This window comes from Bison bison, unplaced genomic scaffold, assembly GCF_000754665.1.
Source record: "Bison bison bison isolate TAMUID 2011002044 unplaced genomic scaffold, Bison_UMD1.0 scf7180017864172, whole genome shotgun sequence".
Lineage (NCBI taxonomy): Eukaryota > Metazoa > Chordata > Mammalia > Artiodactyla > Bovidae > Bison > Bison bison.
In genome coordinates, this window is record NW_011494744.1 from 2,149,140 (window position 1) to 2,173,354 (window position 24,215).

At 36.8% G+C, this 24,215-nt stretch overlaps 1 protein-coding gene across 1 annotated transcript in view; it reads right to left on the reverse strand.

Annotated features, from left to right (window-relative positions):
• Positions 1-1,571: 1,571 nt before the first annotated feature.
• Positions 1,572-24,215, reverse strand: part of KIF11 (kinesin family member 11) — a 46,082-nt gene continuing 23,438 nt past the window's right edge. Inside the window, exons 14-22 of the mRNA XM_010842199.1 lie at positions 22,838-23,010; positions 20,771-20,896; positions 19,287-19,445; positions 16,804-16,910; positions 9,757-10,036; positions 7,354-7,576; positions 5,889-6,037; positions 4,901-5,017; positions 1,572-3,008 (exon numbers count right to left, since the gene is read on the reverse strand). Of these exons, the coding sequence (XP_010840501.1) occupies positions 2,877-3,008; positions 4,901-5,017; positions 5,889-6,037; positions 7,354-7,576; positions 9,757-10,036; positions 16,804-16,910; positions 19,287-19,445; positions 20,771-20,896; positions 22,838-23,010 (1,466 nt within the window). The 3' untranslated portion in view covers positions 1,572-2,876. The remainder of the gene's footprint in view (positions 3,009-4,900; positions 5,018-5,888; positions 6,038-7,353; positions 7,577-9,756; positions 10,037-16,803; positions 16,911-19,286; positions 19,446-20,770; positions 20,897-22,837; positions 23,011-24,215) is intronic.

The following is a 24,215-nucleotide window of genomic DNA, read 5'->3' on the forward strand; positions in this document are numbered from 1 at the left end:
TCGTGGTTTGTTTTTGTTCCTTGCTGTGGGCTGTAGCAGTTTAGTGACTTTTCTCAACTTTTTTTGTAAAGTCTCACTTGACTTTTCTTTGAAGACTTTTTTGCTTGTATTCAGCTAGTATTGACAGATTTCCTTGAATGCCGGTGGCAAAAATATAAGAATTAAAAGAAAACAAAAGGGGAAAAAACCTCCTCCTAGTCTTTGTAGAGTGGCTATATTGGAGCACTCCTTTAGTGCTTAGCTACATCATTTTTAAATCTGCTTAGCCTTCACTTCCTACTTGTGCTGAGCTGAGTTCAGCCAGCAGTGAACATTTAGGTCTTCTCAGGTCTTCTCTAAGGATGCAACTTGCCCTAAACATAGATGGCTTTCTCAGTTCCTTAGTATACAATGTTGTTTTTGAATAGCCTGATTTCCCTAGGAAATCCTCTCCCATTATTTCCTCTCAGGCTTTGGGCACACCTTTATTTACCTCAACTGTAATCTTTTGCCAAACGTGGCAGCAGGTTATTTGCTTACAATATTTTCGAGAAATGCCTTCCATTTTTCAACCTGAGTTCAGCGTTAGCTGAAACAAAGGAAAGTCCCTTGCTTCAGTCCTTCACGTTGGCCTAAACAGGTTTCAACAACTTTTTGAGATTAAAACTTGCCTCAGCTTCTTTGGGACCAGGGAACAGGTCCCTCTCTGAGAAACCTGGGCTTCTGCCTGTCTTCAAGACTACCACAGTGCTGGGAAAGGGGATGGAGCAAGGGCAAGTAGAACACCAAAAGGCTTTCCTAATTCTTAGGTTACTTTGCTCCTGATGCGACATTTGCTTGGTTCTATAAAATTCTGTTTTTCCAAGTTATGACAAAATTATTTCTGAATGTTTTCATCTCTGAGGAGGAATGATGGGCCCCTGAAGCTACCTACTCTATTTTTGCTGAGGGTTACCTTTTGAGTGCTTCACAATGTATATTAAAATGTACCAAGTTAATTTAAGGCTCTAGAAGTTAAAATTCTCCTGATTTATTTTGGCTTCTGTAGGCTGTTCAGCCAGCTGCATTAGCATTCCTGCTGCTGCTGCTGCTAAGTCACTTCAGTCGTGTCCGACTCTGTGCGACCCCATAGACGGCAGCCCACCAGGCTCCCCCGTCCCTGGGATTCTCCAGGCAAGAACACTGGAGCGGGTTGCCATTTCCTTCTCCAATGCATGAAAGTGAAAAGTGAAAGTGAAGTCGCTCAGTCGTGTCCAACCCTCAGTGACCCCATGGACTGCAGCCCACCAGGCTCCTCCGTCCATGGGATTTTCCAGGCAAGAGTGCTGGAGTGGATAAGCTTAAAACAGTTTGGGAATGAGATGGCTTAAAGCTGGACTCCAGGCCCTGTGAGGGCCAATCTGTTTCTCATTCATCTCACACTAAGGTGTAGCCCCGTGGGGTGCAACGGAAAGCTGGGATGTTTACCAAGGCCTTTCTTCCTTGCTGGTACCTGTGCAGAAGTCTATTTTAGGAATTTTAATACAACTTGCTTAACTCTGTAAACATACCCACTGCAAAATAAGAAATAATGAGACAAGGAAGTTAATGTAGAGATCAAATTTATTACCAAGGGTAGCTTATGTTTATTAGATATTATTCATAGCTTGTATTGACATCTGATTTTGCAGAGAAATTATATGATCATTTTTATTAAGATAATTAATACTCTGCAAGGCAAATTGAGTTCCTTGAAGTAGCACGTTTTCTAATTCTCCAACAGGGCTTGGTTTTACTTAGTTATCAAAATCAAACTCTGAATTTCTACACTTAACTTGACGTGGGCACAAATTTATTCTTTGCATATATTCTAAGTGCTCTGGTTCTTCATGCTGAAACATCCCAACTTTCAGAAATTTGGCTGCTAGATCAAAAAAATATCAGGGACCTTCAATGAAGGGTTAAGATTTCAGTAGAGAAAAATATATACACACATATTTTATTATATACAAAGAACAACAAAAAGTTTCAGCAAGTAAACAAAAGAATATAAATTACACTCATAATCAATAGCTTCAAAAAGCCCTTAAATCAGTGTGACCTTTTGCACAAGACATAGGCCTCAAAATGGGGTCACACAGCCATTAATCAGAACTCAGGGTTTTCCTCCCATAATAGCAATCTATATTCTGGAGAGAATGGCTTTTTGTGAACTGTGTAGGGGCTGATATGTTAGGCCTCATAAAGGAATGAAATGCTTTTTCACATGTAGGGGTAAACAAAAATATTGACGGGATATTTCCAGGGTTATGTTTACTGTTGACAGTGATTTTAGAGATAACCACAAAAAAGTGTCAAAGATTTCTAGATAAAACTCTGGCTATCTCCTAATAATAATGGATAGATACCATTTTCTAGCTCTACAAATGGTTTGGTGACAAATAGAAAGGGAGAAAGTGAGCTGAGAAAGCAGAATAAAAAAGTCTAGGGAAGGAGGTAAGGAAAAATAAACATAATTCAATCATAGTAAGAAAAGAAAGGATATGGCCTTCCTAAGACCAAGTGCTGGTGATATTTACCCATATAAGTTCAAGCCTAAAAGAACACTGCAGCGTCTATCTATCTGCTATTTAGTAATATACAAGAAAACACTTTTCATTTGTTCTGAAAGAGCTATTTTATATCAAAAGCTAGAAATACATATTTACTCCATGCAAATCCCAAATGAAATCTAACTTAACACAGAGGGAACTACAGCAATGACAGAAAAATAGGTAGACAGTAAATTCAACTACATTTACAGTATTGCCTTGATATTTTCTACTCATTTTTAATCTACACACAAGGCTCAAGTTCTGGGGTTACAGGTTTTATTTTTCATTTTCCTTAAAAAGTAAAATTACCAATCCTCAAGTTAACTAAAAATTGTTCTGGGCTCGTAGAGGTAACCTGCTCTTCGTAACAGATTGCTCTATGATTTCTTCTACTTTAGACTTCTCCAATGGATTAGTGCCTCTGTTTTCTTTGTCTTTTCCATGTGATTTTTTATGCTGTGGATTTAAGGGAGAAAATTAAGTCAATATAAAGTAACATGTGACACATATTAATCATATTCTATTTTCAAAATTCTCTGGGTTATAGGGAAGAAATTAGGTGTGGAAAACTTTAGAAATACTCAGCACAAATTGGAGCCAACACTTTGCCTGGAAAGTAGAAATGAATGCCTTCTTATTTTATCACCAAGTGGGGGGTGTGTTTGAGAAAGAAATTTAATTTTATGTATGGTTTTCCAAAAAAATAATTACAGATTTTACTGTAGGGCCACGGTTATCAACATGGAGACTTTTGCCTCTAGGGACATTTGCTTATGTCTGAAGACATTTTTGGTTGTTAAAGCTAGAGGGGCACTACTGGCTTTCGGTGGATAGAAGCCAGGGAAGCTGCTAATGAATACCACATAATACACAGGGCAGGTCACCACAACAAAGAATTAGCCAGCCAGCTCAAAATGTCAATAGTGCTGCTGCTAGCAATCTTGCTCTAGGGAAACAAAGATGGGCTATTGTACAAAAATGGCAATTCAGGGACTTCCCTGGCAGTCCAGGGGTTAGGACTCTGTGCTTTCACTGCCAGGGCCAGGGTTCAATCCCTGGTCAGGGAGCTAAGATCCATGGGCTGCAAGATGCAGCGCCCCCCACCCCAAAAAAAGAGGTAATTCTATTTTAAGCATAGATCTATAGGCTATCTCAAGATACTTTTTATTTAACCTATATTTTATCTTTTAAAAAACTTATTTCGTGTTTCTCATTTGGGAATACTTCATTGGAATCCTTGTACTTGCCCTTAGAGAGCTTTAGGTAACTGATGACTTTTCTTATAGACCCACTCATCAATTCTTAGACAAACTGTAAAGCAGCTTTAGAGTTTCTAACCTAGAAAACTTCCCAAAATCAGATAGATATCAGAGAAAAAAATAATTTCTGGACTTTAGCTAAAGGTCTAAAATCCAGTCCCAAGTCATTTCTGGTACTGTAGGAACTTCCTTGCCATAACTGAACCACTAAGCCTGGCCTTCAGAACATCATATGCTGTAATAATGAAAGAATTTTCAAATAGGGATTAAGCAGTCACTTAAGTCCTCTTAACTTTCCCTCTTTTCTTAATTTTATAAGATAGAAGAGAGGGTTGAAAAACAGAAATGTATCTAGCGTTTTCTAATAGTAAAGAATAAAGCAAAAGGTAGGAAGATTTGGAGGATAAAATTGCCTTGATGCAGAGAGAGAGGAATTTAATGGAATCTGAGCTAGAATAGGACATTCTTACTTCACAGACTCTGTTGAGGCTTATGCCTTTAAATGAGAGGAAAAGATTAGACAGTTTAGAGTATCATACTCGCAAAAGGGGTGAAAAGGGGGAAGGAGAGGGCACAGGATGTAAATGCTCAAGATCAAGGCAGGTGAGAAGTGCAGGCTACCTGGGGGAATAGTTAATAGGAGAAAAGCCTCAGGCAGGAGACTCAGTCATTAAACCGGAGAGGCATTCTGTCTCAATTTAAACGTCTTAGCCTTCAAAGTCTTATTGTGGGCAGAGATAGGCTCCAGGACATCCACTTTGAAGGTGGAGGGAAGAGAGAAATGACTGCTTTTAGTATCATTCTGAGTATGGAGGAAGTAGAAAAGGGGTAAGGATAACAACAGAAGATGACCAGCCAAGGATGGGAATAAGTCAAATTTTGCATTTATTTATCCTACCAATAAAACCCTAACCAATTATCATACTTGTATAAATTCTTTAAACCAGAAAAGTTAACAAGCCATCCCAAAGGAATGACTAAAATACTTTTCCTGTTCCATCCATCAAGAGCAATGCCTTGATACTGAATAGCAAATAACAGATTTATGTTAGATGTGGAAGGGTTATCTAACAAGATACAATCAGGTACCTGGAAAAATGGAACCCCACCACTTGATGAACAATCCAAACTAGTATCTACAGATGGTTCCTGAGTCAGAGGTTCTTCAACAGTGAGCACCAGAACCGCATTTTCTTCATCCAAGTCCTAAAAGAAGAAGCTAGATGAATTGATAAATTCCCAGGGCTCAAAAATCTCCACATGGTGGGGGTGGGGTTACAAAAAATCTTCACACAAGGCAGTTTTCCTCTTTGAAAAACAACACAATGTCCCTTACTTAAAAGTTAAATCTCAACAAAATTAGCAGAAAGTCTACAAAATAATAAAAATAATTCCTGTTATGTTTGCACATAGAGAAGTACCTATAATAAAGTGTTAAATGTGATAATCTCAGAATAAAGAGATTATAGTTTACTTTTTACTTTCTTCTTTGTTACTTTACAATTTCCCAACTTTTCTATAATTACTATAGTTAAATGCACAGATTGTAGAGATTCTCTACATTCTACTTCCAGCTCCATCCTTGTGATTTGGGACAAGGTGATTCTTAGTTTCCTCACCTGTTAAAATGGGGATAGTACTAGCATTCACCTTATGGAGTTACTGAGAGAACTGACTAAGTAAATACATATGTAAAATGCTCAGAACAATATCGAGCACATAATATAACACAACATAAACATCGTCTAGGGCTTCCCTGGTGGTCCAGTGGCTAGGAGTCCGTCTTGCAATGCAGGGACATCGGTGGATCCCTGGTTCAGGAAGCTCCTACATGCCAAGGAGCAACTAAGCCCACGTGCCCCAACTCTTGGACCATACACCTAGAGCCCGGCTCTGCGACAAGAGAAGCCACCACCACCAGAGAGTAGGCTCTGACTGTCACGACGAGAGAGAGCCCTCAAGCGGCAACGAAGACCTAGCACAGCCAAAATAAGTGATACAAGAAATAGATAAAGGTAAATTTAAAACAAAGTTCATGGGAGAATTCTAAAATTATGATGCCTAAAATAAATTTTACCTGACTGGTCTCTTTGTTGTTTTCTGAACAGTTTAGCGTTGTTAACAGCTCAGGCTGTTTCATTTTCAACTGATCAAGGAGCTGTTCACGTGGCTGAGTTCTCACCAGTGTTGATGGGTATACATAATTTTTCCTCTGTGGGGTCGTACCTTTAGTGGATATAAGTGGTAAAAATTGAAATGTGGCTTATGAGTAAGGTTTTTTTTTTAATTGAAAAGTAACTGTTTTATAATATTGTGTTGGTTTCTGCCATACATCAACATCAATCAGTCATAGGTATACATATGTCCCCTCCCTCTTGAACTTCTCTCCCAGCATTTTTTTAATGCTAAAACTTATACTTCCCAGTAAGTCTTTGTCTTCCAAAAATATAAGCACTGCCACATATGAGAATCAATTTTGTTATCTGTCTGGCATATGTTGCTTAAAATATTTCCTAAATTGACAACTCAACCAATTGCAAGATGCAACCTATGCCAAAACATGAAATTTTCCACCTACAGAAGATGTACTGTAGGCTCTAAAAGGATTCAGTGTTCTGAAAAAGATGGCAACATTATTGGAATAAGATACAATTTTCTCAGCATGATCAGTTAGACAGGAATAATCATTTTACTGTAAATTTGGTGGAAAGTAAATATTAACCCAGTTACATTTCTTTATAATAATTCATGTTCTAATAATTTACATGGGCATTGGCCTTTTCACTTAACATTTATATTTCTAATTTCATTGGAAAATGGATAATAAATATCAAGAGTCTTGGGGGGAAAAATTAACTAGCATCCTTTAGTGCCATCTCCTTTTATAACTGCTAAAAAAAAAAAAGACTGTAAAGTATAATTTTCATACCACAAAATACACTCAATGACTTTTAGTAAGTTTACAGTGTCACCACTACTGCAACCTAATGAATACCTCAATTACTCATCCTGTGTTAAACAGTTGTTAACATCCTGTGTTAAACCTTCTTTCATGAAGGTTTCACATTATAGCTTACACTGCTCTGACCTCCCCAAATGGTAATTCCTGATTGCCAATCTAAACGGTCCACGACAAAAGGAGAGGTGCACATAAAAAATGTACAGTGTGGTGAACCTTGCATTGAACTACATTTATTTAATTACATTCCTCCACTTTTGGTATGAAAATGTCCTTTAATAGACAGTGCTACATAGATGGTAGGCTTTCTTTTTGTGTTCTCTTAATAAAGCCAGTTGCCTGAATGTTTGTAAACTTTTACTGAATTATGATTGCCCAAGTTTCTGGGAGTATATGCCATGTATATCATCTAATGCTTGATTAAACCTACTTTAGGATTCCAGTTTTTCCATATTTGAATTAATCAGAGTGAGATGGTAAATGTGTGTCAGGGAATGGCAGGACCTAGTTTCTAGGAACAACTAGCACTGTATACAGTTGAATTCAACTTCAAAAATTTAATTCAATTTCCCTTTAAAAGTACCTGTTGGGATATCCAGTTTCAGATCCTGTTGTAGAAAGCAGTTAAGCTTATTCAAACCTATTTTTACGGTTTTATTAAGTTCTTGACTTCGTGTCATTAATTCTTCTTCATCAATAGTTATCTGACTGAGAAAAAAGTTTTGCTGGTTCTCATTAGCTGCTTTATGCCCACTTAACTGTTCAGTAATCTCTAAACTTGAAGTCTCACAGCCTTGGTTTACAACCTGTAAATGATGCAAATGAGATTTCATTACTAAGATCAAAGTTGCCAGTGCTTTATGCAACATTTTAACTTCTTACCTTGAAATTTTCCATAACAAAGGTTTTAGAAACACACGTAAAAGTATAAATAGTAATACTAATAATCCCTTTATATTCACTACCCAGCCTCACCGTTTATTACTACATGGGATATAGATCAATTAAGACTGGCCAGTTCTGAAGCCAAGACAGTTCTGAAGCAATTTCTGTATCATTTTATCCTTTTACATCGTGTACTTCTCCAAGAGTTAAGAACTTTTTAAGACCACTCTCACATCTAAATGGCATCACCGACTCAAGGGACATGAGTTTCAGTAAACTCCAGGAGTTCGTAATGGACAGGGAGGCCTGGCGTGCTGCAGTCTATGGGGTTGCAAAGAGTCTGACACGACTGAGCAACTGAACTGAACTGAATTCACATCTAAAAAATTTAGCATTCCTTTCTTTATATCAAATGTCTAGTCTGTTTAAATTTCATGAGTTCTCTCATGTTTTTCAGACTTGTTTGAATCAGAATTCATCATTAGATTTGGTTGATATGTCTTAAGTAAGTGACTATATAATTTCTCATCAAAACTGAGATATTCTAAGAGTAAAAAGGGCCATTAATAATAATTATCCCAGTGCAATAAATATAAACAAGGACTATCCTAGGCAAACCAGGGCTTAAGGCCCTCTAGGTCTGAACTCTCTTTTGATATAGGTTATCCATACTTTCTTCTTTGAAAGAAAATTTCATTGAAGAAACCAGGTATTTGTGCTCTACTAAATATCTCAATTATTAGATATGTTCAATTGCACCTCTGTTATTTTCACATGTTCATTTGTCCTCTGTATCTTCTACAAATTAGTTAGATCTAAAGGCTTGATCTAGACCAGGTTTTAACTTTTGGGCAAGAATATTTCATAGGTGGTACTGAAAGTACATAATGCCTGGTTGTGTCTCTCACGTTAAGATTAATCGGTGTGGGGAATTCCCTGGTCGTCCAGTGGTTAGGATGCAGTGCTTTCACTGGCAAGGGCCGAGGTTCAATCCCTGGTTGGGAAATTAAAATCTCACAAGCTGCACGGAAAAAAATCAGCCAGTGTGTTTGAGTATGGTCACCTTCTTATTATAAAGATCTCTCATCAGCTTTTGCTCAAATGGTGTACGCAGTCACTAAGGTCCACAAGGATTATTTCACTAGGGTTTTGCAAGATGGTGATATCCTAATTCTATCATTTCTTCTGCATTTTACTAGCTGGAATTCTTCTTTGAAACACTTTTCGTCATCCACTACCCTACTAAACCAAGACAGAGTTCTTTCAGGAAAGACAGATGACCTTTCAATTGTTTCCCTTCATTTACCACTTCTTAGAATAATTTACTGCTTCCCTAGCATGATCCAAAGGAGACTAATGAAATTTCTATGAATTTATCAATTTTAACATATTTGATATATCTTTACTGCAGCAATTGTTGCTCATGATGCTCAAATTGTACCACCTCTATAGGGAGTGTCTCCTAAGTCTTTTTGAGACAATCCCATTCATCTTTAACAGCATCTTTACTTTCTGGTATGACAAGATCTATAGGCTCATCTGGTATATTTCCTGCTCCAAACCTGAAATTATCTATTTTTCTACTAGTCATGGTTCCTTTTTGTGAAAATAGATTATATAGCTTAAAACACGTAAGTTCTTTTACCTAATTTCTAAGAATAGTAGTAAAATCCTTTCCTTGCACAGAAGGAAAACCAAGGCACAAAGGGTTCATGCAAATGTTAAGTTCAAGCAAACCCACAAACCTATCAGATATCTTCTGAGTAACCAGAACAATGTCCTAAATACTTAAAGCAATAGAAGGATAAGTGAAAAGTATTACATACCAAAAGACAGCAAACTCTAAACCAAACTAACTAACAAATCAAAAACCAAAGATAGATATAGGACAGATCAGACAAATGTTAAATCATCTGGAGATCTAGAAAACGTATATATGTGAAACAAGATCGTGTATAAGCATACCAACTGTTATCCCTACAATTTTAAGTTATTCATTATACTTTAGCATGTGTTTTGAAGCCAATTCTTAGCCAAGAATATAAAATCTTCTGATTATCACTGTTATCCCCAAGGGAGGTTCCAGTTACAAAGTAATTACCTTCAATAAATTCTGAAGTTCCTCTTGCCTTTTACTTAACCAAGATGCCCACTGTTCAGAAAAACAAAATGTGCTTGTGTTCAGAGCCTCGCATCTCTGTTCGGTCTCTTTAGAAATTATTTCAAGGTTGCTACTGAGTTTATCACAGTGTTTCTTAGACTCTTCAACCAATTTTGTACCTTCTTGGTTAAAATGTCTGAGTTCCTCTGACAAATCATCAAAATCAGCACAAAATTTTTCACTGTGAGAAGTTGTTTTGCTAATTATATCTTTAGATTTCCTATAGGAAAAAAGAAGAACACTGTTAAAATGAAAAACTAAGACTCAAAGGATACATAACTTGTGCAAGATCACACAGCTCAAAAATGGAATATTCAAACCTCAGTAGTCTTATTCTAGAGTTCAAGTTCTTGTCTTTTCACAGCAGACTGATACCACATCTGTGACTAAATGACTTTTGAAAATATCTCTTTTCTTATAAAACCTTTTTCAGCCCTTTTCCAGATGTGACACTTTACTTCATACCTCTTATAATACTAACTATATGGTTATTAAAATGAACTCTGCCGAAGTGTTTTACTCCTTCCAGGTTGCTCAGTGGTAAAGAATCTACCTGCAATGCAGGAGACGAGGGTTCAGTCCCTGGGTTGGAAGGATCCCCTAGAGAAGGAAATGGCAACCGACTCCAGTATTCTTACCTGGAAAATCCCATAGACAGAGAAGCCTGGCGGGCTATAGTCCCAGGGGTTGCAAAAAGGCTGGATACAACTTTAGCCAACTAAACAACCACTGAATTACGTTACTTAAGAACATCTCCTATTGCCTGTAGCCTCTAGTTTACAGCTCCTAAACTGTCCACAATCAGTTAAGTCATTCTGTTCTTAAGCAGTTTTGCCTTGTCTATGACACAAAATAAATAAAAAATTATAAATACTATAGAAAAAAGCCAATTATAAAACTTTCTAATAATTAAAAGACAAGTATATTGAGGTGTGACAAATTATACATATAGAACATATAATGCAATGTAACATAATGCTGATACGAAACTAATACCAAAATATATATTTAAAATTCATCAATGGCTTCCTTCTCTCCTTAAAGTTCCCTATAATATCAATAGCATTCAAAGTCATCTCATAGGAGCAGAGTTAAACTTTGGGGAATGAAGGTTACCCTTTGGCACCCACTCCAGTACTCTTGCCTGGAAAATCCCATGGATGGAGGAGCCTGGTAGGCTGCAATCCATGGGGTCACTAAGGGTCGAACATGACTGAGCGACTTCACTTTCACCACTAAATGGTACACCATGTGAGCAAATCAAGTGGGGAAGCAAATGTGCCCAAAACCAAAGTTCAGCTACAGACAAAGTGGAAATAATTGAAAAAGGAAAAGAGAATTAAGTGGTAAGCTTACAGGTTATTGACACAAATCCATCCCCTCAAGGAATCACAACCCACTAGAAATAAAAAGTGGGGAAATGCTTCCTAGATTCGGAATCCAGAAAGAAGAGTTCAGAATGGAACATGTAATAATGAATAGGACCAACAACAGAACTGAAAAACTGATGACAGGAGTTAGTAGTAGGAGAGGTGACATCCAGAATTCTAGAGCTGTGTCATTCAACAGACATATGAGTCATATACACAATTTAAAAATTTCTAGAAGCCATATTAAGAAAGAAAACAGATAAAGCAGAGGAACAATGTACTGGGTAAAATACATGAAAACAAAGCGTATGCGCTAGGAAGGAGGGATTGGGGATATACTGTTAAGGTCCTTTCATTATACACGAAACAGCAAACTATTTGGAGGTGGATTAAAATCATTTTAAAACATATATTATTAATCTTAGGAAAACCAGTTTTAAAAAGTAATTTTAAAAGCATAAATGACAAGTCAATGGGAGATAAAATGAAAACATAAAGATGCTTGACTTAAATTAGGAAAGGAAAAAATGAAAACAAAGCATAAATGATGCAACAAATAGAAAATGACAAAATGGTAGGTTTTAATCCAACCATACCAATATTTAAATGAGAATGGTCTAATCACACCAGGTAAAAGCCATACATCGTTAGATTTGATTAAAAAAAAATAAGCAAGACCCAATTATATGCTGTTTATAAGAAATCCACTTTAAATATAAAGACTTACTTCAAAAGTAAAGAGATGGAGAAAGCTATATTATGCAAATAGCAGTCAATGGAAAACTGACATTTTTTGTATTGAAAGAAAGTGAAAGTGAAGTTGCTCGGTCCTGTGTGACTTTTTGCAACCCCACAGACTGTAGCCTGCCAGGCTCCTCTGTCCATGGGATTTTCCAGGCAAGAATACTGGAGTAGGTAGCCATTTCCTTCTCAGGGGATCTTCCTGACCCAGGAATCGAACCCAGGTCTCCTGCACTGTAGGCAGACTCTTTACCATCTGAGCCAGAAGATTTTGAATTAATTTCAGACAAAGTAGACTTCAGAACAACAAAAACTATCACAGATAAAAAGGGACTCTATTAATACATAATGATAAAAGGTAAATTCTCCAAGATATATCAACCCTACTGTGTATGCATCTACAACAGAGTATCACTTATATGAGGCAAAAACCTGACAGAACTGAGAAGAGAAACAGACAAATCTACAATTAAAATCAATTTCAATACCCCTTTATTAGTAGAACAAGTAAACAGAATCTCAGTAAGGATATGGGTGACCTGAATGGCACTACCAATTGTCCTACATGACATGTTTAGAACACCAGTTCATCAAAAGCAGAATACAGATTTTTCTCATATAGGCAGCACGGGAATGAAGCATGCCATAATAAAACTACTGGGGCTCTGAAAAGTAAATTGTTATTGGAATCACAGCCCCAAAAGGGGGCCAAGACCTTCCCATTTAAAAAATATTTTAATAATAGGTTCTGAATCACCTAATATAACAAACAAAATGTTCAGGAAACAACTGAAAACCGCTCTGGAAAATCACACCTTGAATGTGTAAAGACAATACGTACCAACACTGAGATAATTCAAATGTTAGAACAATTTCATAAGGATTTTAATCAACCATCATAAAAACGTTTTCAATGAGCAATTAAAATACATCTAGAAAACAGACAAAGAGAATCTTAACAAAGAAATAGAAGAGATTTTTAAAAAGAAGTAAAAGGAAATTATAAAACTGAAAAAAAGCAGTAATTGAAATAAAACATCTCACTGAATGGGTTCAACAGTAGATCAAACAGGAAAAAAGAAGGGTCAGTGAGCATAAAGACAGATTATAGAATTTACTCAATCTTATCAAAGAGAAAATAGACTATATATCTATAGTCTCAGAGAACTATGGGACCACAATAAAAAAAATAAAACTGAACATTTGTGTCATCAAAGTTCTAGAATCAGAGGAGAAAAAATACAGTGCGGAAAAATGTTCAAAGACATAATGGAGGGAGTTCCCTGGTAGTCAAATGGTTAAGACTTGGTGCTGCCATGGCCTGGGGTTCAATCCCTGGTTGGAGAACTAAGATCCCACAAACTGTGTGCCAAGGCCAAAAAAATCAATCGATCAATCTTGGTTTTAAAAAAAAAAGGATGAAAATTTCAAAGTCTGGTAAAAGACATAAGTCTACAGATTCAAGAAGCTGCTGCTAAGTTGCTTCAGTTGTGTCTGACTTTTTGCAGTCCCACGGACCACAGCCCACCAGGCTCCTCTGTCAATGGGATTATCCAGGCAAGAATACTAAAGTGGATTGCCATGCCCTCTTCCAGGGAATGTTCCTGACCCAGGGATCAAACCCACATCTCTTACCAGTTCTTTACCACTAGCGCCACCTTCAAGATGCTGAGCAAACCCAAAGATGATTAAATCAAAGAAATACCTAAGCAAACACAATATAATCAAACGTTTAAAAACTAAGGACAAAGAAAATATCTTGACAGCAGGTACAGAGAAACTGCCTATACATGAACAAGATTTGAATAACTGTGGATTTCTCATCTCTTGGAGACCAAAAGGAAATGAAACAACATATTCCAGGTGCTGAAAGAAAAGACTTGTCAACCCTGAATTCTATAGCCAGTGACAATACTGTTCAGGAATTAAAGGAAAATCAAGATATTGTTAGACAAAGCAAAACAGCATTTGTGGGCAGCAGACCTACCCTAAAGACTAAAGGAAGTTCTCCAAACAGAAGAAAGCTTGAAACTTCAGGAAGGAACAATTTAATGGGCAAAAATAGGGGTAAATATCAGAATATTCTTATCCTTGTGAGTTTATAATATCTACAGGCAAAAATCTTGACAAACCCCACACCTTACACAAAAAATTAAAAACCAGATCATGAGGAATTCCCTGGCAGTCCAATGGTTAGGACTTGGTACTTTCACTGCCAAGGACTCAGATTTGATCCCGGTCAGGGAACTAAATTACTGCAAGCCACGTGGTAAGGCCAAATTTTTTTTAAAAAACTCATGTATTTAAATCTTACATAAAACTATAAAACTTCTAAAAGAAAACATAAGTCTGATTGAGCTATATGATAAGGATATGAGACTGGCAAGCAATGAACTATAAAGTAACATTAAACACTAATGCAGGAATCAGCAAACTTTTTCTTTAAAATCCAGATAGTAAATATTTTAGGCTTACAAGTAGTCTTTGATATACTCTTTTCGGTACAAAAGCAGCTAAATACAGCCAAAGGCAACACATAAACAAACTGGCAGATGGAGTAAACAAACATGGATATGTCAATAAAATTATCTGCAGTAGCAGGCATCCAGCCCAGAGACAGAGTTTGCCAAGATCAGATCAGATCAGATCAGTCGCTCAGTCGTGCCCGACTCTTTGCGACCCCATGAATCGCAGCACGCCAGGCCTCCCTGTCCATCACCAACTCCCGGAGTTCAATATATATTTACTAATTAGAGCAGGGTATTTCATCATGAATATGAGTTAGAAATTGTTAAATTACTTAATGTGTATTCTAAAATTGAGCAAATATGTAAATACATTGTGGATGAAAGCCAAGTTTCTCACAGTCTGAAAAAGTAGCACAAATATGAACTGAAAAGATACTTATGTGCACACATATGTACACATTCACACATATATTTCCAGCTATGTCCACCTGAGAAGCCTTAGAAGAAATGACACCCCAGTAGCAGTAAGAACGTCTAGTGCCCAGATCTTGGTTGCTATTACTGTGATTTTAGAGCTGGAGCTGAGAAAGTACAAGATTACTGGAACACCACGCTATGTGTCTGTCTGTTAGTTGCTCAGTTGTGTCTGATTCTTGGCAACTCCTCAAAAGAGACAGATCATATCAAAAGGACACAGAAGACAACTTGAAGAGGCTCTCACTAGTCAAAACTGGGACAGGGAGCTCCCTGGCTGCCCAGTAGTTAGGGCTCCATGCTTCTACTGCAGGGGACACAGGTTTGATCCCTCTTCAGGGAACTAAGATCTGACATGCCATGCTGCACAGCCAAAAAAAAAAAAAAGATAACAATAACAAAACAAAAACCTGAGATAATTTGAGCATCAAAATAAAAAAATAGTGGATTATAACCCAGAGGATAAAAGAATCCATGAGTACATGATAATATAAATGAATAAGAATAAATGGCAAGGGAAAGGGAAAGCTCTTCCTCTCAACAGAATGCCAGCTAACACATGTAGAAGGAATGATGGAATTAGAAAAAGATCATTTGACAACCACTATCATAATTATTTCAGATATACATATCAATGGATTCTAGGAAGAACAGGATACTTATATAGTTTCAAAGTATCTCCCTTAAGTTCTTTATTAATTGCAAAGGAACTTTACAGGGGAGAAATCTAGAGGACAATACTATACCCAAATTATCAAAGTTAAACCTCTTGATATCTGAGATGCACTAAGAACACACTACTTTTGTGTTATGCTTGACAACTCCAACTAACCATGAAGGCCACCCCAAATAAGGGACACTCTACTAAATAAATATTCTATGCTCACGGAAAAGGAAAAGGCCGTGAAAGACAAAGACTAAGTGACTGCTCTAGATTAAAGGAGACTCAAAGAGACACGACAAATGCAATGTGTGATTCTGAATTAAATCTTGGACCAGGAGGAAAATCTTTTTTTATTTTTTTCTTATAAAAAACATTAGTGAGAGAAGTGGCAAAATTTGAATCAGGTATGTATATTAGATAACAGTAGTTCTCAATATTAACTTTCTAATTTAAAATACTTGTTACAAAAGATAATAAGAACCTACTGTATACACAGGGAATTCTAGTTAATATTCTGTAATACTATACATGGGAAAAGACTCTAAAAAGAAATGGGATATATGTATATGTTTAACTGATTCACTTTGCTGTATACTTGAAACTAACACAACATTGTAAATCAACTATATTCCAATAAAATTTAAAAAAATTTTTTAATAAAATAATTATTACATAAGACAGTATCTTATGTTTTTAGGATATACACTGAAGTATTTGGGGGAAAGTGGAGATTACAAAGACTGTAACTTATTCAGAAAATTATATATATATAGTATTATATGCTATATAATATATCTATATCTATATCCACTGTCATTCAAAAGATTGTTCATCTACAGGCAATATTATATAATACAACATACAAACTATATGGGCTTCTCTGGTTGCTCAGATGGTAAAGAATCCACCTGCAATGTGGGAGACCTAGGTTCAATCCCTGGGTTGGGAAGTTCCCCTGGAGAAGGGAACAGCTACTCACTCCAGTATTCTGGCCTGGAGAATTCTATGGACATAGAAGCCTGGTGGGGTCACAGAGACACAACTGAGCAACTTTCACTTCACATCACTTCAACGTACTATATAATATTATATAATTATTTAATATAGTATATAATATTACAGAGAAAGGGGGAGAGAGGAAATGAGGATGATAAAATGAACATAATAAAATATATGAGAAAATGGGTTGATAGTATTTGTACTATTTAAACTTTTTATTCAGAAATAATTTCAGGGAGAGAAAAGCTAAAGAAATTTAAAAACAGCTTACTGCTCTGTATTTTCTTGAACACTGCTAAGTGGTTTCTGGATGTTTTTACACTTTTCCTCCAAATCACAGTATCTCTCCTCCCAAAGTTTGATTAACTGGTAAAGTTCCTGTAAGAAAGGTGTGGGGAGGGAAAAGATTGAAAGTATAATGGTTAAACTTTTTACTCCATACTGATATAAAGTATTTTCCCATAGGTGAGAATGATTCACATTCCTGATAAGAGATCTTTAACTCCACCTCTCTGACAGAGGAAGGTAGTAGAAGTGATGTTAAAGGAATAATCGTATTACAGGCACTTTTTAAAAAACTAAATAATTACCAAACTTTTAAATTAGCAAGCTATTTTAACTATAAGTAACAAGTTGCTTTCAGTGTACTTCAGAACTAACCAAATAAACCAAAAAGAGAACCATTCTGACAGATACACATAGTTGCTTCTTAACTGATAACACTACTAGAAGGGAAAGTAATGCTGAAAATCTAATGAGTCAAGCAATCCAAAAATATTATCAACCAATATAGCTGAAACATTTTATAGAACCTAGTTGGATCATTTTAATGTTAAAAGAGCTTATCATTTTCTCATATGTGGCATCTTGAAACACATCTCTGAATAATACAGCAGCTGACAATACACATTTAACACATTGGTTTTGAATAAAATGTCAGTATTTCTGCTAATCTCAAAGTAGAGGGAAATGCAGGTATTAGATTTATCTACACGTAAACAGGTTTGTCAGTGCTAACCTCAAGTTCTAGAATATCTAAGAAACAGCTCAGTTAGTAAACCTGCTTCTTTTAAGCCAAGGAAGTCAAGTCACTCATGCTAAAATACTTTTCACATCATAGGTGTTCCTCAGAATATATACCTAAAAAGATCTAGACAGGTTAAAGGCAAACACTCTATGAAGAGGTATAAGAAATTGCTGCAATTTCAAATTTCAAGAATATGTTCTAGAAAGATTTAGAAAAGCTCCTTCAAAAATGGATTCCTAAAAAAAAAAAAAAAAAAATGGATTCCTTTCAGGCAGTATAATCCCCACCATAGCTATATGGGGATCTAAATATTGTCAGATGTTCCCAAGGACTCAGTTTCCTCATCAGAAAACTGAGCTAGTAATAGAACCTGTATCTACGCTGGTGGGAGGAATAAATACATAGTGAGTTGCTCAATAAATGTTAACTATTACTTGTACGAATTTCAATATTAACCTTTTGTGTGAAAAGTTTTATGCTTATCAGTTAGGGAAACAATCTTATTTTAAAGTTTCTTTTTTTTCATTCCATCCAAGAGGGGTGTATTTGTTTTGGTTGGTTTGGTTTCTTTGGTCACAGTGCGCAGCTTGTGGGATCTTAGTTCCCTGGCCAGGGATAGAACAACCCGGGCCACAACAGTAAAAGCATGGCGTCCTAAGCACTATACACCAAAGAATTCTCTCAAGAGGTTATTAAATGATTACACATGATAATGGATGATTCACAAGCTTCATTCCATCTAGAACTTTACATGGCACCATAATTCAAGTTAGATATATTGCATAGGATGTGCCAACAATCATATTAGTAACCTAAAAACTCCATGACTTTGCTTGGGTGACCTTATTAGCTGTGAACGCCAGGTCATAACACAGTAACTGTTAGTTCAACTACAACAAGCTTTCTGAAGACAAGGCCTTCTCCGCCCAAGCAGGCTGTAAATAAATTCCGAACCCAGCATCACCCTGAAGGAAATCTGACTTCACAATGTTGGGGTATTTACCAAAATGGCTTCAGAGTAGACTGTTTTTAAAAAGACACATTTATTCAGTGTCGTGATCAGACTATTACATTTAGCAAACAACAGAATAGGTGCAAAAAAATAAAATCTACATTAAAACCCTCTGCTGGAATGCTTTACACTTTCCACAGAATAGAAACTAGAATAAACTGTTACACAGTCACAAATATAGTTCTCAAGTTTTTCTGCCCATACACATAAGTATTGTCTAAAACGTGTCTTCTTTGAGGCAGCTAGGCTCTGCCACCACCATTCTTGGCTGAGTTCATAAATCTATTGCAACCTATAGCTTTCCCTGTCACTTCTCTGGCTCTCCTCTCCTGCTAAGCTTTGTTTCCTTCTGCCACTACTACAGCTACTGTGCTGCTGGAATCACTAGAGTCATCTGGGTTATAATGTAGATACAAGTTCACTTTAAATGCTTTCATCATTTTCTTCTAATTGTATTCCCAATGGAATATTTCTGCAGCTTCCGCTTTCTTCTTGATATGAAGAAAGGACTGTCTTGTCTCACTGTGCTCTGAATGTAGCAAATCATCAAATGTTAACTGATCAAGAGAAGTACTCTTATTTCACATTAATTACTGCTATAAGCACAAGTGCTGACAGTCTTTTCGGGTGTCTCATTTAGTTACCTAGCATTCAGTCTGTAACAGGGATCTAAAGATCATAAAGCTTTCTTTTTACACTCAAATCACCTATATACCTGTGACTGGATTTTCTTTGTTTTCTTCATGTCTTCAGTTAAGTTTTCACACAGCTTCTGTGATTCAGCCAAGGAAGAAACTGTATTTTCTTTTAGTTCGTGCAGATTGTTACACAATGTACTAAGAAAGCCATCCATTTCCTTCTTCTGATCTTCTATCTTTGAAGAGAAAAAAATAATTTTTTTCTTTCTTTTCTTAAATTAAAAAAAAAAAAAAATGTCCTAGGGGCTTCCCTGGTGGCTCAGTGGTAAAGAATCCACCTGCCAATGAAGGAAGACACAGATTCGATCCCGGATCCAGAAGATTCCACAAGCTGCAGAGCAACTAAGCCTACAAGCCACTATTGAGCCTGTGCTCTAGAGCCCAGAAGCACAACTACTGAGCCAACATGCTGCAACAACTGAAGCCCATGCACCCTAGAGCCTGTGCTCCAAAGGAAGAGAAGGCGCCACGATGCGAAGTCCACACACCACAACTAAAGAGCAGCCCTGCTCACTGCAACTAGAGAAAAAAGCTCTTGCAATAACAAAGACATAGCACAGCCAAAAAAAAAATTATTTTTTTAATGTTCTAAGTTTGTTTTTTATTTTTACTTTTTTGAATACATATAAATTAGAAAAGGTAGAAAACAGTATTGCAGAGAAAAGTCCCTTCCTTTCCCCTCTAGCCCCTAGCGCCCCAGTCCCACTCCCACCTCTGAGAGGTGATTATTACCATTTTTAAACACATCTAGAGGAGCCTGGTTGGCTGCAGTCCATGGGGTCGCTAAGAGTCGGACACGACTAAGCAACTTCCCTTTCACTTTTCACTTTCATGCATTGGAGAAGGAAATGGCAACCCACTCCAGTGTTCTTGCCTGGAGAATCCCAGGGACGGCGGAGCTGGTGGGCTGCCGTCTATGGGGTCGCACAGAGTCGGACACGACTGAAGTGACTTAGCAGCAGCAGAGGTATTTTGGGGCTTCCCAGGTGGCCCTAGTCATAAAGAACCCAACTAATAAAATGCAGAAGATGTGAGTTCAATCCCTGGGTCAGGAAGATCCCCTGGAGGAGGGCATGGCAACCCACTCCAGTATTCTTGCCTGGAGAATCCCACTGACAGAGGAGCCTGGTGGGCTACAGTCCATAGGGTCGCCAAGAGTCAGACACGCACGCAGAGGTATTTTATTATCCATATTTAGGCAGGTATGCATACATATGTATATATAACCACATATGTACACACACACACCATATGATAGACTGCTATGTATGCTGTGATACTTGAAGATCATTTCCTCTCGTTTTTCTTAGCCATGATTCTGCAGACCACATCAATGGTCAGCATCCTGACCACAGCATCCTCTCTTCCTCCCTCCTCCAGATTCCTTCTCAAAACCCACAGATTCTGCATGTAAACACTTCTCAACTAACAAGTCCTGGGTCCCTTGAATTCATGTGGAGTTTCTTTCTTAACAATTTGAGATAATAAGAATATTTATTACCTTATTAGCCACAATCGATAAAGTCTTGAAAATATTCTTCAGTTGACTATTGATTTCCAGTATAGATGCCACAGTGGGCGATAAAACTGTTCCCAGTGAACTGAGGAGGTCAGTCTTAAGTACGTTCTGGTTTGAAAAATACACACACAACTCTTTAAAAAGGATATTTTCACTTCCATAAATCTGGATAGTTAAATGATAATATCTTAAATACCCTGTTAACTAAACACTTGTATATTAAAACCCTAAGTGTCCATTCTCTTTTTTTTAAATAGTTTAAACACGTTCTCTTTTTTATAGCCTACAGAGCCTACTAGAGTTTATATTCATCATAAATCACTTAATCCTGCATATAGGAATTAAGAAATGGTCACTTTATGTACAATAAATTCTTAATAGTCTACTGTAACATAAGTCAGAAGAATTCAGAAGAGGGGAAAATGACAGTCATTTGATAAAATTTCAGCAATGCAACCAAAGAAAGGAAAAAAACACCTACAATTTTATTTCAAAGAAATAAATTTCAAACAACTTTAGGTTACTAAGTCAAAAGGGCTGAAACCACATAGCCTTGAAAAGTAGGCTTTGGGTTGGAGGCATTTAAGTTTGAAGAACTGGTGACTTACATTCTATTGGATAAGAACTTGTCATGGTTCTGGTTCTTGTCAAGGTATATACAAAAGTTAGAAAGTATTGTAGATTGGAAATTTTTATAAAACGAAGAAAAAAATTCTGAACTAAGCTCCTATTACTAGGGCAAGGATGAAGAACTATAACGAAATAATTAGTAAATGCTTAAAACAGTACTGGTTTTCTTTGGAAAGAAGAGCTATCATACTAATTTCAACTCATTCTGTGGGAACAGCAATCACCTCTTCAGACTCAAGCTTGCTTATAACTTGGTAGGAAGACATCAATAAACAGAGACTACCATTTATTTAGTGAGTGAATCAATTTTCATACAGCAGAAACTAACAGAACATTGTAAAGCAATTATATTCCAATTTAAAAAAAATCCCCAAAACTAAGTGCCAGTGAGCATCTTTTAACTTTGTCAAATTTGGGTGACTAAAGAAATCTACCTAATAATGTCATGCAAGCACTGAATTTAGGCAGATGTTGGCCAACATGAGCAGTATTTACTTGGAAAATGTTCAACAAATATTGTTAAACTCAAAAAGGGAGGCAGAGAGCCTATACAGAGGGAAAAACCAAAGTAAGTTATATGGCCAAGAACTTCCTAGACAAATGATACAAATACAAAATGAAGGGTATAAAGAAATCAAGTGTGGAGAAGGTAAACAACATTGTATAATTAGATTACTGGCTTCTAGAGAATTATGGGAAAAAGCCTCACAGTTACAGGCCAGAAGGACTTGATTACACATACTGGACCCCACAAATTGTTTTATAACAATATATAAATTGTTATATATGTTCCCCAAATTCTATAAGTCATTTTTCTTACACGTTTTTCTGTATTTCTGTAGTTTTAAAATTAACTACTTAATATACCCTTCAGGTTGGATCAGTGTAACATTAGCATGACTATTCTCCAGGACCCTTAAGAAAAGGATAACTGACCAATTTCTGAGCCAGCTAACAAGTCATAGGTCCCCTGAATTCATGTGAAGCTAAACCTACAACTCTTTTAAAAGGCATATGAACTCCTCACTCTATGTTACAGAATATAAGTGAAAAAAGTTTTGAAGGTTATATATATGCTACCGGAAATTAATCTTTCTGGGAGGAAAAAAACAGTGAAGAGACCTGTCTTTAAAAATATAAACCTACTCTATTAAAGTAATCTGTTTACCACTGTGTCTAGTAAAGCTTAAGATGAAAGAAGAGGGACTTCCCCGGTGGTCCAGTGGCTAAGACTCTGGGCTCCCAATGCAGGGGGCCTGGGTTCGATGCCTGGACAAGGAGCTAGATCCCACATGCAGCAACTAAGACCCAGTGCAGCCAAATTAAAATAAATAAATGATTAAAAAAAAAAAAAGATGAAAGAAGAGCAGTTAACATTGTTTTTAGAGACTTATCAAATGTAATAAAAGATTTACTAACAATTAATCCCTGAAGTACAGTTTTACTTTCTGCTGCTAACGACTGTTCTTTCAATATCATATTAGAAATCTGAGAAACAAGTGTAGACACATTTTCTGGAATCGATGAGAGAGATCCAAGTGCTGTTGTAGTAATAGAGTCTAATGCAGAGACACTGGAAGTCAGCAGGTTACCTACACCAAAAAGAAAAAAAGATGTAAATCTGGACAAGAATATATTTAAACATAAATACAATCTTGGCAAAATTTATATACCTGTTGTGGAAATTTATAACAAATAAGCTTAAAATAACTGACTCACTACATAAGCATGGAATTATATTAAACATAAATTATGTTCTATAGTATTCAGGAAGCACTTGGCACATCTGTAAGTGTATCAGACCTGAAACTGTAACTAGTGTAAGAGTCAGAATAATCTAAAAATTAATCTGTAACTAAAAGTAATACACAGTATTACTGAAGATAAAAAAAGGTTAAAGAAGAGTAACTAGAAATCAATAAATAAATTTTTTAGTGGTTAGCTAGAGTGACTAGACTCTAAGTGACCTTTTAAATTTTTCATGTCTGCATCTTCAAAATTTTCTATAGTGAAAATAATACTTTAATATCAGTTTTGAAATTAGTCTCACACTAAACACAGTAAGACTGAAATAAGAAATGCTTGAACTAAAGATGGTACTGATGAATTATTTGCAGGGCAGCAAAGGAGACACAGATGTAGAGAACAGACTTATGGACATGGGTTGGGGGAGGAAGGAGAGGGTGAGATGTATGGAGAGTAACATGGAAAAATATTACCATATGTAAAAATAGACAGCCAATGGGAATTTGCTATATGACTCAGGGAACTCAAACAGGCGCTCTGCAACAACCTAGAGGGGTGGAATGGGGAGGGAGATGGGAGGGAGGTTCAAGAGGAAGGGAATATATGTATACCAAGGTCTGTCTAGCAAGGCTATGGTTTTTCCAGTGGTCATGTATGGATGTGAAAGTCGGACTGTGAAGAAAGCTGAGGGCCGAAGAATTGATGCTTTTGAACTGTGGTGTTGGAGAAGACTCTTGAGAGTCCCTTGGACTGCAAGGAGATCCAACCATCCATTCTAAAGGAGATCGGTCCTGGGTGTTCTTTGGAAGGAATGATGCTAAAGCTGAAACTCCAGTACTTTGGCCACCTCATGCGAAGAGTTGACTCACTGGAAAAGACGCTGCTACTCAGAGGGATTAGGGGCAGGAGGAGAAGGGGACAGAGGATGAGATGGCTGGATGGCATCACGGACTCGATGGATGTGAGTTTGAGTGAACTCCGGGAGTTGGTGATAGACAGGGAGGCCTGGCGTGCTGCAATTCATGGGGTCGCAAAGAGTTGGACAGGACTG